The following is a 17,328-nucleotide window of genomic DNA, read 5'->3' as shown; positions in this document are numbered from 1 at the left end:
ATTTTTACCTTAAGGGTGAGTGTGTATCTCTTCACACCTTTCCATAATTTGCAAAGACAATGTAATATTTTGAAGAGGGAAATAATGTAACTATCCCCAACTGGACAGTCCATTGGCTCCACCTCTGTTGAGTTGCCACTGTGATGTACATTTTGGGGCACTGGACTTTTTTTTCGCAAAAGGGAATTTCTAGGTCAAAGGAAATCTGTAGAATTTGAATGGTTCCAGGGGCATGCTGCCAAATTGCTTTCCAGTGGTGTTTTATCAGTTTATAAAGCCATCAGCAATACATGAGAACACCAGTTTCACAGTACTATCAGTCTGATCTAGAAGTTCTGAAACAGAATTTTAAAGCTTGTTTTTATTTAAGAACTTAAGATTGTTTACTGTAAAGTACAAAAGCACTTGAATGGTAATACTGGTAGTTGTAGTAAGTGTTGCCAATGTAGTGCCTCTTATTAACTTCCATGAATGTAGGACTCTCGTTGGGGAGATAGAGATTCAGAAGGCACATGGAGAAAAGGACCTGAAGCAGATTCTGAGTGGAGAAGAGGCCCACCAGAGAAGTAAGTAGCGTTAAGGAAAATAGTACCAAATAATCATAGATCCTGTTAATATCTTACTGTTTTTCTAACAGTTTATTTTTGGGGTGGGGAAAAAAGAGCCGTGAATTTATGCATGTGTATTACTGGTATGTTTTTCATAGTTCACTTCAGTGCTACTGTAATTACTGACTTACAAACATCTTGAGAAATGGGCTTCAGTTTTTTTTTTTAATTAAACTAATAGTGTTGAGTTCAGAGTAAAAATGAACAATTTCATAATGTATTTTTCTTGTCCTTTGAATTAAGTTAGATCAAACCGTCTTTTAAAAGGACTGCTAGTGCTAGGTAAGAGTGCTGGTCATAACCCCTTACACAGAAATTAAGTTTTGAAAGCTTGTAGTAATAGATTTGGAAATTGCTAAATAAGGTACTTGTTGTAAACCAGAGATACCTTTTTAAGGCAGTTGTCTCCTTACTGGTTTATGTTGATACAAGGTTTGAATTTTGTGTGATTTTTTTTTTTTTAATTGGAACATACTCTGTTAGGTTAATGAGTTTAGACTGAAGTGACTTTTAAGAGTGAGTGAGATATTTCCCAAAAGGGTCATGTACTTCAAAGAAAATTTACTCTTAAAAGATTTTTGGCTTGTTGCTCTGTAGGGAGTGGAGACGCGGAGAAGGTAGGGTTGAAGAGAGGCTGCATAGAAGAGATGAAGATCGACCAAGGCGTTTGGGGGATGACGAAGAGAGAGAATCTTCTCTTAGACCAGACGACGATCGGGGTCCCCGGCGCAGCATGGATGACGACAGAGGCCCTAGACGTGGTCCAGATGAAGATAGGTTCTCTCGCCGGGGGGCAGACGATGACCGGCCTTCCTGGCGTAATGCTGATGACGACAGGCCTCTTAGACGAATTGGCGATGAAGACAGGGGAAGCTGGCGTCACGCAGATGACGACAGACCACCTAGACGAGGCCTGGACGAGGACAGAGGAAGCTGGCGAACAGCCGATGAGGACAGAGGACCCAGACGAGGGGTGGACGAGGACCGGGGGCCGCGGAGAGGAGGTGCGGACGATGAGCGGTCATCCTGGCGGAACGCTGATGACGATCGCCCTAGGCGGGGCATGGATGACGACCGGGGTCCCAGGCGCGGCTTGGATGATGATCGAGGACCTTGGAGGAGTACTGATGATGATAGGATTTCCAGGCGCGGTGCAGATGATGACAGGGGGCCTTGGAGAAACGTGGATGACGACCGGATCTCGAGACGGGCTGATGACGATCGGATTCCCAGACGGAGCGATGACTCGAGACCTGGTCCCTGGAGACCGTTTGTCAAGCCAGGTAAAACTCTGGTCTTCAGAAAAGCAGATGGATGCTTTAGAGAGTGCTTGATGGGTTTGCAAGTACAGAGTGAAATTTTACACCAGTTAATCTCCACTGTTCTGTAGAGGATAGCAGGTTATTTCAGAAGAGGAACTCAAATCTCAAATGACTAATTACATTTTGATTGTTTAAGTAAATGGTGTTATTTTTCAGCTGATTAAAGTGAAATTCTAATGGATGTATAACAGATTGGGCTGTATTATTTAGTTTTAGATAAACTGGTCTTTTTATCTTTCCTTTATTACCTCACCTTTTATCTTTCCATAGTGACTTTTATGTCAAAAGCTGGCCTGTGAGATCGCTCACACCAAATAACTTCACTCCCTTTTCTGCTTTAGTGCAGTTAGTTTTCCTTCTGCCTTGTTGACTGCTTCTTTCAGGGCTCTTCTTCCTGCGCCAGCCCTTAAGTAGTGACGTCCTTCAGGTTCTGTCCTGGACGAGCCTTCCTGTATAAATAATGACAAACAAAATATGCTTACTGAACATCTGTCTGTACTCTTGCCAACCATGGGATTGTATATTCACACACACACACACACACACACCACCCCACCCACCCCCCTGCTTCTCTGCTTCTCTTCAGGGGCACATCTGTCCCTCTGATTGTATAAGCCAGAAATCTGGGAGCTCTCCTTTGCTCTACTTGTTTGCTCTGCTTGTTCATCCTCTTTGTGAATCTTCAGTAACCATAGTAATTTGTTCTAAATGCAAATTTTAGCAGCTTCCTTGCATTTAAAAACCCTTAGTGGGTTCTGTTTCTTCTAGTCTCACTTCATTCCACTGTGAAGCTCTGTGACTTTGGGCAAGGCACCTAACTTCTGTGCCTTGTGCAAAATGAGAATGATCTTACATTCGCATTAAGTCAAGATAGTAATTTTTATAAAGTCACTGAATACTAAACCATTGCTCCTAAGGGAAATACCAGATTAGGTTCCTGTAAGCCTTCTGGTCACAGTTTTCGTCAATCAATACATAACCTTGTTTTATTTTTCTGCTTAGAGATACCTTATTTAATAAATATTATTGATTCATTAGCTTTGAACTCATGGCCAAAAGCAGTGTAATTCATTCCTGAATGAAGCTTATCTAGCAACGTGTATTTTCTCCCTAAGGCATATCTATCATTCCCTTCTTGTGTTTGGGAACACTGGACAGCACTTTAGCACAATGCTGGAGGTGGGGCTGGGGGCACATTTAAAAAACATTAAATCACCAACAAAAAGCATAAGTCTGAAAACGTGTCACTAAATAAGACCACCAAAAGGATCCTTGTTTAAAGTAGGAGAGCTGCAGCAAGAAGGCAGCATTGCCTTGCTCATCCTCAGCTGAGAACAGGTTTGAATAAATGAGCTAATACCTGCAGAGGGTTTAGACTAGTGCTGTGGCACATAGTAATATAAATGTTAGTGACAATAATAATTATAGCTTTGCAGCTATAATACGTTTTCATTGAAATCTCTGCCTTTTTTGGTGCGTGCGCACGTGCGTGTGTGTATAATGTTCCTAAATTTGGACATCCCATGGCTGTGTGAGATATTGGGCAAGGCCAAAGGATTTATTATTTCATAGGTGGTAAATGGTGGTGGGCAGCGATGTAACAGGAAAGAGTCTTTTTGCTTCTAAAGGTTTTGAAAATGTTGCAGAATATAAATGAACTCATAATTGGGGCTCTGTCTCTCGGAGATCTAGATCCTACCCTTCACCCTTTTAAGTTTTCTGCTTAAATGAGTTGCCGTCAGAACTGATTTTTATACCTGGAATCTCTGCATAAGGAATGCTTAACCCAGGCCATGTAAGTTCCTATATGTTATATGTTAGAAAAACAATAATAGGTAGACAAATAGGAGCAGGGGAGTCTGTGAAATGATGTAAGTGAATTTAGGCTTTTTAAAAAATGAGGTTGGAGTATGGCATTAAATTAATTAGCATTTAAAATGGTGATGGATTAATGTCAACCTTAAGATCTCTGTTCATGGTTGCCAATCTGTTTAAGTTGAAATTTTTTTTTTCTTTTTTTAAAAAAAAATAGGTGGATGGAGAGAAAAAGAAAGAGCCAGAGAAGAGAGTTGGGGTCCACCTCGAGAATCGAGACCATCAGAAGACCGTGAATGGGACAGGGAAAAAGAAAGAGACCGAGACCATCAAGATCGTGACGAGAACGACAGGGACCCAGAGAGAGACAGAGACAGAGAGAGGGACAGAGAGAGAGACGCGGATCGAGAGGACCGCTTCAGACGGCCTAGGTTTGACATCCGCATTACAGTTAGGATTCTTTCAGTGCTGTCCTGTGCATTCCCAACTATTTTTGAAAAGTGGTGCTCCTCATTCCCCCCAGTTTATCAGTTAGAATCATAGTGCAGATTAAAAAAAAATTTCAGATGTCATCTAATTGAACCATTTTCCTCTACAAAGTGAAGAAGACATGGAGGCTTGAGCTGTGTGGCTGTCAATAGACTGTGTAACTCTGGCACTGGAACCAGTCCAGGTTGTCTTCACCAGGCTGTTGGTTTTCCCCTGTGGTTGAGGCCAGCTTATTGCCTTTAAATTATTAAAAGCCCCTTTACTTCTATTAGTTAAGAGTTCTAGCTTGCTCCTTCTGGGCAAAGTGGCTTTGTGCTAATCTAGACAAGCACACTTGAATAGTTTTCTGTAAGGATGAACATGTCCTATATATATGTAGTGTCCAGTTTGGTAGCCAGCATCTGGCCATTGAGCATTTGGAATGAGTTAGCAATGCTAAGGGAATGTCTTGGTTTTATTTTAGTTAATTTAACGACGACTGTGTTGGACAGTGCAGATCCAGATATTCTCATTTGACTTCCATGCCTGAGGCATCAGTTTGCAGTCAAGTCACGTGTTTAAATTTTATTCCTGTTATTATTTGCAAACTCTTTGCGCACCAAGTTGGATAGGATATTTTCACTTATAATTACCCATGGAGTCTAATGATGGAACCTACCATGTCATTTTGAATGGCTACAGAGATGAAGGTGGCTGGAGACGAGGACCAGCTGAGGAATCTTCAAGCTGGAGAGACGCGAGTCGTCGTGATGACAGGGATCGGGATGACCGCCGCCGTGAGAGAGATGATCGCCGTGATCTAAGAGAAAGACGAGATGACAGAGATCGAAGGGGACCTCCTCTCAGATCAGAGCGTGAGGAAGGTAGAGGTGTTCTTTCTGTGTGACCAGAAATCCCTGGGGAGCCGGAATAACGGGGGATTGTGCATTTTACCATCTTGTCAATTTGTATGAACACCAAAAATAAGATGGGCAGTAGATCAGTTTATTCCATTTAGAGTTCATAGTTCTCACAAACTTAACTATGCTCTGTGAAGTTTAGGTCATCTTCAAATTCGAAGTATAGTGGTAGACTACATTGGATAGTAAGCAATATCTATATTGGTAAAAACATTTATTTTATGTAAACAAGAAAACAATTTATCAGTTATTTAAAAGTAAGGTCCTCGTGGATAAGCACAAAGTGTAAAACATTCTCTGAAATGGCAATATTTGAAACTTTAGTAGAGAATACTTTGTTTAAAATGACCATTGCACTGAAGTAAGTCGTCGTCTCACAAGCTTTTGCTATTTTATGTGTACAACTGGATTGTAAGGGTATTTCTTCTTTTATAGCCATAATGAAATACATTCTTTTACTTATTTGCTGTTAAATTTTCTTCAAAAAGAGCCAAAAACCCTCTAGAAATTTTTTATTCAGCCAGAATTTTGTCACTTGAGCCTAAGTTTTTTTAAGCAATTAGGATATTTCCCAGGCCAGTGGTTTCTTCTTGCTTGCCAGCTTACATTTCTAAGGATGTATGTTTTAAAGGTTTTTTCAGAAATTGTATCAAAATGATTAAAATGTATTTAGCTTTTATTTATTTATTTATTTATTTATTTATTTATTTATTTATTTATTTAACACCTAGCTTTTATTTCTTAATGGAGATTCTCCATCATTATCTTCAGTATAGGATTTTTGAGTAATTTGAGGCATTTGTTTTGCTTAAGCTCTATTTAGTGTGAACTAATAGAATGTGGTACAAGTTCATTCTGTCTTGTTTTAATTAAACTTTTTAGTAAGTTCTTGGAGACGTGCTGATGACAGGAAAGATGACCGGACAGAAGAGCGGGATGCCCCTCGTCGTGTTCCTCCTCCAGCTCTTTCAAGAGATCGAGAAAGAGATCGAGACCGAGAAAGAGAAGGTGAAAAAGAGAAGCCCTCATGGAGAGCTGAGAAAGACAGGGAATCTCTTCGTCGTACTAAAAATGAGACTGATGAAGACGGGTGGACCACAGTACGACGTTAAGTCTCAAGACAGTGGATTCAAACTCATGTCTTACATAGGTTTGATCACATTCAAGGATTATACTTGTGCTTCAACCAATCTAAATTGGATTCTTTACTGTTGTCTCACCATAACACAAAAAGCATGAACTTGTATTAATCCTATATAATAGATCGATCATGCACCGTATCCACGGAAGGTTCGAAAACCATGCAGCGTTTCGGAATTTAAGGTTTTGGCATTATTTCATCAATCATTTGTTTACAAAAAAGAAAAAGTAAAAAATAAATTTAAAATGTGAATTCTTCAGGTATTGAGTAACACCTGTATCTTGGTATGGAACTGACCTTTTTTCTTTTGATTTTGAAATATCTGGTATTAATTTGGAATGAAGTATGGTTCTGTTATAGAAAATGTATTTGAAGATATTTGAAGATTTAAGCAGGAAGCTGAAACAATTTTCATACCATTAGCAGTTGAGACATGCCTCTAGGTATTTTGAGGTATTTACTATTTACTAAATTTAGAAAGTTTTTAGATTTACTATAAGTGCAGTAAACATTACACACATTGGATACAGTGGGATTTTCTGCAGGTTTTACTCGAGAGGGTGAGTAGAAAGCAATGTGCAGTCATTGTTGTCATGAGAAAAATACTGCTCAAGTGTGAATCTAAAACAGATACAGCTTTGAAATTTTAAAGCATTTAGTAAACTATTGCTGAGTTTTTCTTTTGCCAATAGCAAACTGCTTTTCCATTTATGGAGAATTCATGCCTTCAAGCATTTTAAATATGACAATATTTATAAATGTGGTGGTTTGGAAGAATTGTTTAAATTCTTTTTCCTGATTTCCTTTCTCTTCAGGATAGGTTCTTTCAACAAGTAATTTGTAGTAATGACTGTGTTGACTTCAATTTTGGAGTGTAGTAGCCATGTTAAAGATTAACTATTCGGTCTTATTGAAGCCAACACAGAACTTGCTGCTGTGTTTTTTCTTCAACGATAAATAAAATACTTACAGAATTTGTTCTAGTGTTGATTTGTGGTTAGTCAAAGTGTTTTGTTTATAATGCTGAGTTTGCATATTCAGTTGAAGTTACTTCACTTGAGTTTTTACCAGTGCTATTAAATGTCTTAGAGAAAATAGCCTAAATATAACAGAAGGCAAATGTGGCTAGGATGCTTCCACTAAAATGTCCTTTGTTAGTTGAGGAGCCCCGGTGTTTGCTTGTAATGCTGTCCTCTCTGTGAGTGTGGTGTGTGTGTGGTGTACATCTTGGGTTTCCCTCTGAAGTAAGATAAATCATAACTAATTTCAGAGAATGTTAGTTGTAAATTTATAGCGGCTGTAGGCACTTAGTATTCTTTCTGATACTGAGTAGTGGTGAGAATTCCTGTTGGTACAGCTGTAAGGCCAGAAGAGGGAGTATGGATGATGTTTTACCTAAATAATCAGATGCAGCCTTTCCTGTTTGATGTTAACAATAATGGAAATCACTTTCTAAACCATTTTTTTCTTGATATCTGGACTGCAAGCTAAAGTCTTAAAAGATCTTTTTGTGAGAAGAGGACTTCTTTTACAACAAGTGAAAGAACTTGGGGGCAGTCCCATTCTGAGTCATAAGTTACTAGAGGAGGACTGTACCTGTGACATCACAGATAGGCCCCCAACAGGCAACTCGTCCTCACTGATTTGTTTGGATGAGTTACAAATGCATGTCTGATGGTTAGGTTTCCAGGCTCGTCTGCAAACACGCTTCCTGCCCAGCCCCTTTCCCAGACACACTGTTCTCCAAGTTCTTTGTCCTGGGTGTTGGAATCAGAGCACAGGATAAGGACAAAAGAGTCTGATTCTACTTTGTGATCCTGCTCTTAGGTTTCCACTCTCAAGGCATCACAACCTTACTCTGTCCCCCAGTGTTTATTCACAGGTGTCAAAGGAAATCAGAACCACCAACCTACTCAGTGATGTCTTCCATGTTCCCAGTGGCTTCTGCAGTTTCAAATGGGGATGTCATCGCTATCAACATGGATGGATCTGAGGGTGGAGACAGCAGCCCCCAAAAGACTCCACATCCTATTAGTTGTTCATAGTGGCTACTAGGAGGAGCTTGGGATCTCTATATGTAGGATGATTTGGCTGTAGACTGACTTATAATTTCATAAGTTTAACTGAAATCTATAGGACATTAACAGAAGGAATGTTCATGTTGCAGCTAAGAACAAACTAGAAAATTAGGACTAACACTGAAACTTTCCTTCGAAATACACATATATTTGTGATATAATTTTAAAATACATGGTTTTGGCTTATATCTATGCCAAAAGTTGTTGTAATCAAATAATTTTGCAGTTTTCCAAAGGACTTCATAGGGAAATGGAAAAGCCTGTGGAAGTGTCTAACAAAAGGACAGGCAGTCTGCCTGCACAGTTGGTAAAGCTCTTTTGAAGATTCTATACATCTTTTTTTCTCTCCCCTTGCCCCAAACATGTAGTATATTCTTATGAAAATAAGACAGTTTTGTCACACTATTTTATGTATTTTTTAAACTTCAAAAAATTGGGTTTCTTTTACCTTAAGTTTAGCTTTGCAAGCATTTAAAATACGTTTCAGATTGAGCGTTGCTTTTAAATTTATTAGAATGTGGTTAGCATACCTCTTGTAAGAAAGCTTTAGAAAACTATGGACATTCTTTGTTCATGTTTTAACTCTTAAAATTAGCAAATTTAAGGGGGGAGGGGAGCTGGTATGGGGTGGTGCTTATGTAGATGGACATAATGGTTGCCTCGCTGGTTGTGAGAGTATTCTAGATACCTTTCCCCGTACTTAAAGACCTAAGTTTAACACGATCCCAGTTCTGATAAAATAGTAGTATCAGATTTGCATTAGGCACATTGGGTCACCAAGGGATTCTTGTGAAAATAATAAAGCCATGTGCCTGAGACCTGGAAACCTGTAATCTGGCTCTTTTATTATTGGGAGGGGGTAGGTAGGTAGGTTTACTTCTTTTTAACAGCGGTACTGGGGATTGAACCTAGGACCTCATGCATGCTAAGCATGCACTCTACCACTGAGCTACACCCACCCCCTAACTTGGCTTTTTTAAAACTACAAAGCAAGCTGCCTGCCTAGTCCTGGTCAGGAGAATGCACCCATCAGTAGTAACTTGAGAAGGCAGAATAGAGCAGTGGGAAAGAGGTACAGGAATTCATGTTGACCTCAAAAAGCAAAACTAATTTAAACTGGTATGTTTCTAGCAAAACTGAAGAGAGTAAGTTAATTACACGGTTTTATTAAATCTCTTGAGTTCAGGCTTAGCAATTCTGAAGTTCTCTGCTTTGGGGCTAGTAGCAGGAGTGGATTATTTTTTCCTGGCCAAGAAATGGTTTGTCTGCTTTCCTTTCCTTTGTTCTGGTGCACCTTCCTTTGACCAAAAAGGCTCATAGCTATCCCAGTGTTATTTATGGCAGCCTTTTACATTTTGAGAGGAATGTTCAAATCAAGCAAATTTGTTGTGGAGGAAGTGGTTTAATATGAAAGCAGTCTTGACTTTTAATAGCCTAGGTAAACTGTCATCTCAATATACTTAAACTAAATCTCTTGTTGGTATTTTCAGATAGTGATTTTGTACATTTCAGATGACTTCATCTTAACTCATTTCCATTTTTGTCTTACGTATCTGTCCTGATAGTAAGATACAGTGTGGTATTATTCACTATGCATAGTGGGTTTGAAAATGAGGGTGGGAGGCTGAAGTAGGAGTCAGTTTTTGGGTTTTTTTTTAGTAGGGGAGTTAATTAGGTTTATTTGTTTATTTAAATAGAAGTACTGGGGATTGAACCTAGGACCTCGTGTACCACTGAGCTAAACTTAATCCTGGGGATGGGTATAATCTCATTTGTGGAAAACTGGTGGTGTTCCAGAGAAAGGGTCATCTTCCAGTGAGAATGGGAACATGAGACAGGCTGTGTGTCTTGTCTCTGCACACCCCACCCCAACACCCCCACTCCCACTAGTTCCTTTAATCAGTGCTTATACTGATTTGAGAGCTGCCTGTGATGTTTAAAGCCGACATAGCCCAGAGTGGAACCTTCATAGCATTACATTAACCTTCCGGAGCTCAAAAGTACCCCATCTTAAATTTAATTGGAGAGGCAACAGCTGGAATGAGCTTTCCACTATTTAGGAACGCTGAAATTGAGCAATTCAGAGTGAATTAATACTGCTCCTTTTTGGTCTTATATCACAAATGTTTTTGAAGAACTGGAAATTGGGGGAGGGAGGAATACATAGACAAAAGTACCAGAGTTAAAGGCAAGATTAATGAGTTCATATACTGTTACTGTATAAACAACACACGGTTTTTAAACAGCACCATTTCCAAGTGTATACACAATATGATTATAACTTGGCAAAAATTTTAAAGGTGGAAAATGCTAGTTGTCATTCAGTAATAAAAGATCTGGTACATAAAAGGCTAAGGAACTGTATTCTACCTGCTACAGACTGTTCATGTTTACACCTCCAGTTAGGACAGAAACAAGCCACAAGGAGGGAACACCCACCCAAACGAATACTGGAAAGTTTACTAAGCCTTCACTTAATGATGCTACCAGGCAGGGGCTTGTTTCACCTGGGATTAGAATAACTGGTTAAGGACAACAGAAACATTACTTGTTCCAAACAATAAAATAGTCATTTTGCTGACATTCCATAAAATCGCCAGTTTTAAGTTCAGTTAAGAGGCTTTTAAAAAAATATTCTAGACCTAGTAAAGTGCCTCCATTCATAAAATTAAACATCCAAGATCAGATTGAGACCATTTCACACTGATGCGCGTCTAAAATAGGTCCACGTACAGAGTAAATAAACAGCGCGCCTTTAAGTTGCCATATTTCAGTTAGTGGAATACCCATCCGTCACCGTCTGGATGTGCACAAACTAGAGATAAACAAATCAAGATTTTAGCATCTAGTCTCAACCGCTCTTCTACAAGAAAGTACTCCGTACCGCCGGCTTCCTTTGAAAACAAACCAAGACGACATTCCCAAGTAGAGCCAACTGCTGAGCTCCACGCTCCCCAGCAGCGAGGGAGAGATGGTGCGCAGACCAAAAACGAGAGTGGGCAGGCGGTGACCCTAGTGGCAGCAGCAGACCCGAGCCCGGGCCCTCAGCGCACCTTCTTGCCGGGCAGGCCGTCCCTGGCGCTGCGTGGCGGTGGACGGGCGGCGGGCGGCGGCGACACTTTGGAGAGCGGGCAGTACTTGATGGTGTGCGCGTTGTCGCCGCTGGCGCCGCACAGGGGACATGTGTAGCGGCGCAGCACGGGGCACAGCACTCGCCCGTCGGGTCCCTTCAGGATGTGGGTGGTGTAGAGCGCCACTGCCTCCTTGTTGTTCCGGCAAAACACGCACACCTGCAGCTCGGGCTTGAGCAGCCGGGCGGCGGCCGCCCCGGAGGCGGCGTGTAGCCGGGGCTCGGCCGCCCATACTGGGGCTGGCTCCTCGCGCTGCGCCACTTCGGCGGTGGCGGCTGCGGCGGGCGCGCAGCCCAGGAGCACGGCGGCGGCGCGACCGGCGAACGGGCTCAGCTCCGCGAAGCGCTCCTCCAGCAGCCCGGCCTCGGTGGGGCCCGCGCACAGTTCCAGCGCGCGCAGCTCCAGGGCGCCCCCCAGGTAGCGGCCCCTAGACCCCGGATCGTCGCTGTCGTCGTCGTCGTCGTCCTCGTCGTAGTCGGGAGGACCCAGCGCCGGCCCCAGTGCCCCGGGCCCGGCACCCGCATGGGGGGAGCAGCACGACGAGGAGGAAGAGGAGGGCGGGGAGCCGCCGCCGCCACCGCGGTCCTCGCCTCGGGCGCAGCCGAAGCGCTGCTCGTCGTCCACCGCCTTGGTGATGAGCGTCGCGAGCCCCAGGTAGTCGTTCCACGAGCTGAAAGGCTGCGGGTGCGCCGGGCCCTGGGCGCTCACGTAGCGGGCGCTGGGCACGAGCGCCATGGGCGGGGGGGCGCGGCCGCGGCGGGGCGAGCGGGGCGCCCAGGGGAAAGCCTCCATGGGCGGGCTGCGGGCCGCGCGCGCCGCCTCCCCGCCGCCGGCACGGGCCGGACGGAAGGGACGCGCCGAGCCTGCCCGCCGGCCTGCCGCGGGGTGGGGCCGCCTCGCCGCTTTTTATCGGGTCCCGCTCCTCCCCGCCCCCGGGCCTCGCCGCCGCGGCCCTGCCCTCTGCGCTCCCCCGCCCCGGCCACCTCGCCCGCGCCCCGGACGGAGGCGGAGCAGAGGCGGGCGCGCGGGGGGCGGGCAGGCAGTGCGCGCGCTCCTCTCCCGCCCGCCCGCGCGGCTCCCGCGCCCCACGCGCTGCGCCGGCCTCGCCAGCTGCGGGGCGGCTTTCATTCCGGGAGGGGGCGGGCGAGGCGCCGCCTGAGGCCCCGGTGCTAATTGGCTGCCGACCAGAGCCCCCTGCGCCACAGGCGCCGCTCCGGACGCTGATTGGTGAATCCCAGGGAGGGGGCGTGTCCTGCCCGCGTAGCTGGCAGGGGAGGGAAAAGTAAGGGAGAGGAGCACGGGAGGGGCGGCTGCCTTCGCCTGAGCTCTGTGCCCTGGGTTTGGAACAGGTGACCAGGCCTGGATCTCCCTCGGCCTGGTGGTGAGACGCACCTCCCAGCATTTAGCGCCCTGGGCTGGCCTTCTGAGAAACCCTTCTCTCTCCTCACCAGCATCAGTAAGAAAAGCTGAGGGGAGGCAGGACTTGGCGCGATCTAAGGATGCAATTTTCAAGTCAGAGCCGCCCAACAATCAAGTAACTTCCGTTTGCACAGCGCTTTGGAGGGCTTTCAACTGGGTGAAATCCTCGCACAAACCTCTGAGTTTGTTATGATTCTTGAGTAAGTAGTAGAGGGACGCAGGACTTTCCCACAGCACGCAGCACCTCCCCACATGTGACCAGAGACTAGGTGGCCGTTAGCTAGTGACCTAGGTAGGGATGAGGGCTGGGCCATATAATCTTCCAGCCTTAGGACAACGATTGGGGTGTGTGTGTGTGTGTAGCTCCTCAACACCCCTGGGGTGGGGTTTGGGGGGGCTATATTGAAATCTGAGGTGTATGTGCAATTCGAAAAACAAAGCATATTGTGTCACAACTTAATACTATGAAATGAATAAAATATTTTTGTGAAAACAGTGGAAAATAAATCAAGATTTTTGATTAGGTGGCTTTGAGGTGATCATGCCTTTTCTAGAAAAGGCAACACATTTTTTTTTTTAATGGAAAGTAGGAAAGATTTTAGTTACTGGGAGGGTTCTTGTAGGGTTCTATGGGATGAGAAAAATGTCTCCTCTGGTGGCTGAGCTGGCAGGCAGGGTTGCTTCCCCTCTCTGGAGGAGCTATGGCTATTGAAACAAGGGCTGGGAGGATGGTGGTGCAGCCGTCGTTAGGCGTGATGCTATGCTTATGGGTCTGGCTGTGCCCAACAGGAGATGCTCAGCACCTAGTGCTGGCACCAGTTACCATTAGGATGAAGGAGTGAATCAGAATGTCAGCAGTGGGAGGAATCTTTGGGATCATTCAACTTGATCTTACTTTACAGATGAAGAAAATGAGACCCAGAGAAGAGAAGGGCTTCTTTAACATCACATGGCGAATTTGTCACAGCCAGAACTAGGACTCAGACCTCTTCATGACTGGCTTGGTGGCCTTCCCACTATACCGTGGATCTCAAAGGTATTTCAGACTTCGAGTCTGTGCATACATCAGCAGAAATCAAGTGCAGAACACAGGGAAACCCGGCAGGAGAGAAAGAAATGAGGTGGGGCCTGGTGCCCTTGGCGTGGGCCCCTGCCCTCAGGAGCAGTCCAGGGCCCGGGCAGCAGGCGTGGGGAAGGCCTAGAGGCAGTAACATGATGCCTGTTCTGGCCACCTGTCTGCATGCGGGGTGGAAGATATGTTTTTCGGTCTCTTCCTCACCTCCCACTCCCAACGGTTGATTTCAGTCCCCAAACCAGGCAGTGATATTCTGCACTTGCCAACCCAGTTCCTTTTCCAAGTTTATGTTGGCACTCAAGTTAAAAAGCTATTCCTTTATTTCCTCCCCTCTCCCACCAAAAATAAATAAAAGGGCCTGGATGGCGTGGGGCTCCTACAGAAGCGTGGCGGGTTAGCTGACACTGAACTCTGAGCTCTTACCACGAGAACGCCGGCCTCAAGAGTGGTATGAGGAGTATTATTCTATAAATGGAAAATTCCACTCTGTTCTTGCAGCCCGGCAGCCTGCATACTTTCAAGGTATGCAGGCCTTTCAAGCTCTGAAGACTGGGAGCTGCCATTCTGAGAAAAACTTCTGTGAGGAAAGGTGAAAGCCGCCAGCTGCTGGGTGCAACCTGCCTTGGTCAGGCTAAAGAGAGGATGGCAAATGGCTTTCCTTCCCCACGTGGTTTTTAGCCCTTGTGGTTTTGCAAAGGGAATAAACACTTTTAAGTGAACATGGATGAGAGCAAATGCCTTCATGGGGAGCTGCAGCCAGGGTGGGTGGGTAGCGGTGATTGTGACACAGATGCCCTGGAGAGAAGTGGACGGTTGCTCGTGTGTCCTGGGGGCCTGGCTCCACACCGTTTCTCCAGGCTGCTCACCTTGTTTGCCATCAGCCTTGCCCATGGTAGGTGTTTTACCCCAAAAGAATGTTTTGGAAGTGGAGGCCAAATGCATGAAGGGTTTTTTTTTTGTTGGGGGGCACTTACTGGCCCTCAGTATTCTGGGTGCCTTTGCAGTCAGTGACCACAGAAAGGCTGGAGTGGGTGCCTGGTCCAACTCTAGGTTAAACCAACAGTTACTTTTATCACCAAGCACAGGCCTCAGCCTGGTGGTGAGCTTTCCAGCTCTCTTTGAGGCAGTGGAACTGACTTCTGAGATATTCTCAGGACTTCCGATGAAGTCTGACTGCCTTTTGTTCCCTTTCCAGAAGTCTGGAATGAAATGGACAGAAATAGCCAGAGTGGGAAAGTTTCTTCGAGGGATATGTTCAGATTGATAGAAGCAGGAAGACAGATCAGGATGGGCCTCATCCCAGAGGTTAGAGAGTTGCTCAGTATCTTCTGGAACGGGGCATGCATGGCACAGACAGAGGTTTTTGACAGGCAGGGGTGGGTGGTGGGGAGGAATGCTTGGGCTCTGCGCTCGCACCTCTCCATGTGGCCCCCAGCCCCCAGCTTGGGCCATTTCCTTTGCTGGCAGCAAAACTGAGCCGTGAGAGGCAATGCACAGACCTTAGGCGTCTTGAGGCTCTTCAGAAACATGAGGTCAGCCCTAGGGAATGAGGCAGCTTGGCGGGTATCCAGGCAGCCACAGAGATGCTGTTTGTCAGGCTCTGGGTTCCCGCTGACCCGCCTGCCAAGCTCTTGCGAGGGGCAGGAAGTCCTTTGGCTTCCCTAGCCGTGGGGCGTGGAGGCAGGCAGGGCACCTTTGGGCACGTCAGGGGCTCACTCATGTAATGGTATTGACTTTGTCCGTGTTGTGCCTCTGGCCAAGCTCAGTGTCCTGGGGACTGGGCTGCAGCCATTTGGGGCTTAGAGTCTGCCGTAGTTGGTTGAGAAGCCCCATGGTGAAGTGGTGGGAGCTTGCTGGGCCAGTGGCTGGCTTTTTATCTTGGTCCTTCTGGAAAGTCGCATGTGGCCTTGGACGAGGGACTTTACCACTCTGGGCTCCAGCTCTTTCCTCTGATCAGCTAGGGGGCTCATCGTGTCAAGTGACAGCCACCTTCTACTGCTTGCTTTCTTACTTTTGTCCTGGAAGAGTCTCCCCTTCGACCTATGGGTGAGGATGAGCTATGATGGGGATAAACCCGCAAAACAGCCCATTTCTCCCGATTGGATTAGGAGACGACTGGTGACTCACGTCCGGTCCCTGAAATATAAGGGGATGTCTGTTGGGGGCGCTCTGGGAGGGAGTTCACTCCCTTCTTTAAAAGGAAAAAAAAAAAAGACTGGGAACTTCACCTTCTTCTGGTCACCAGCAGGTTGTGGAACTGAGGCAGCCCTGAGATGACAAGTCTTAAGGACGAAAAGCTGGCATGCTGCTGATGGCTGCCTGGAAAAGTTATATAAAAAATGAAGCCTCAGTGACATTTGTGTTGATGTCTTTTGAGTTGATACACAGGATAATTAAACATCTTGATTGAGCTGCTGCGCTTCAGGTATTCTTTTACTTGCAGCTGAATTCACTCTGAGATGTGATAATATGAAAAAAATGCATTTGGCTAGTCTGTCAAAAAGGCAGGCTACAACGTTCTGGCCAGATAGATGGAGGTGACAACCATGTGGGAATTTGTGTGTGTGTCTGTGTGTGTGTGTGTGTCTGTGTGTGTGTGTGTGTGTGTGTGTGAACAGGGGTTCTGTGGTGGCTCTTCTCTTACCCACCCTGCTTGCACGGAGGTCTCCCAGCTGATATTGGTAACGATAACCCCACGGCCCTCAGACCAGGTGCTTTATAGCCTTGTCTCAGAACGGCTGCTGCACGAGGCCAGTAGTGTGATTGCCCTCGTGTTACCCATGTTGCCGAGCTCGCAAACAGCAGGGCTCAGATTTGGAGATTCAGCGTCTCCAAAGCTGGGCATGTGCTTACTTGGATGCACCTGGGCCTCCTCTGGCCATGGGGCTTCTGGGGCTCACCTGGGGGAGGCCGTCTGGCCAAGAGCACAGGTGACGGGCAAAATGAGACAGTGCAAGGAGCCTCCTGGGGCCGAACTAGGCTCATCCGGTGTGTCAGAGATTGTTCCCAAACAAAACCAATTCCATTCAAAAGAGATGTGGATTTTTCTGTTTGTTCCAGTGATGGGTACTTTGGTACAGTGACTTATCATTTCTCTTGGTGACACAGCCTCCCTCCCTCCCTCCTGTCACATGCTTTGCTTTTAGAGATCTGGGTTGTGCCAGTTTTGTTTAAAGCAAGGTATGCCTGGAAGCTGGCAGCATGAAGAGCAGGTGCCCCTGGGCTGGTGGTGCTGATAATAGGACTAACAATAGCTCACAGGTCCAGAGCCCTTACAAGGCACCAGCCTGAACTCATATCATTTCTTAAATCCTCCCAGCAGTCCTACAATGATACCCTCTGCACAGAAAG

General features: G+C 45.6%; 2 protein-coding genes across 2 annotated transcripts in view; one reads left to right on the top strand and one right to left on the bottom strand.

Annotated features, from left to right (window-relative positions):
• Positions 1–7,248, top strand: part of EIF3A (eukaryotic translation initiation factor 3 subunit A) — a 32,593-nt gene extending 25,345 nt beyond the window's left edge. Inside the window, exons 18-22 of the mRNA XM_031461850.2 lie at positions 478–566; positions 1,206–1,891; positions 3,963–4,176; positions 4,916–5,097; positions 6,016–7,248. Of these exons, the coding sequence (XP_031317710.1) occupies positions 478–566; positions 1,206–1,891; positions 3,963–4,176; positions 4,916–5,097; positions 6,016–6,245 (1,401 nt within the window). The 3' untranslated portion in view covers positions 6,246–7,248. The remainder of the gene's footprint in view (positions 1–477; positions 567–1,205; positions 1,892–3,962; positions 4,177–4,915; positions 5,098–6,015) is intronic.
• A 3,286-nt stretch (positions 7,249–10,534) lies between these two features.
• NANOS1 (nanos C2HC-type zinc finger 1) lies at positions 10,535–12,452 on the bottom strand. Its single transcript, XM_031461851.2, has one exon. The coding sequence runs from the start codon at positions 12,273–12,275 to the stop codon at positions 11,397–11,399; it is 879 nt and encodes a 292-aa protein (XP_031317711.2). The 5' UTR covers positions 12,276–12,452; the 3' UTR covers positions 10,535–11,396.
• Between the last annotated feature and the right edge of the window lie 4,876 nt (positions 12,453–17,328).

This window comes from Camelus dromedarius, chromosome 8 (genome assembly GCF_036321535.1).
Source record: "Camelus dromedarius isolate mCamDro1 chromosome 8, mCamDro1.pat, whole genome shotgun sequence".
Classification (NCBI taxonomy): domain Eukaryota; kingdom Metazoa; phylum Chordata; class Mammalia; order Artiodactyla; family Camelidae; genus Camelus; species Camelus dromedarius.
The sequence above is the reverse complement of the archived record's forward strand: the minus strand, read 5'-3'. Positions and strand labels throughout refer to the sequence as shown.

Excerpts from the sequence above, each read along its gene's own strand:
- NANOS1 (XM_031461851.2), bottom strand. The coding sequence starts at position 12,275 with ATGGAGGCTTTCCCCTGGGCGCCCCGCTCGCCCCGCCGCGGCCGCGCC.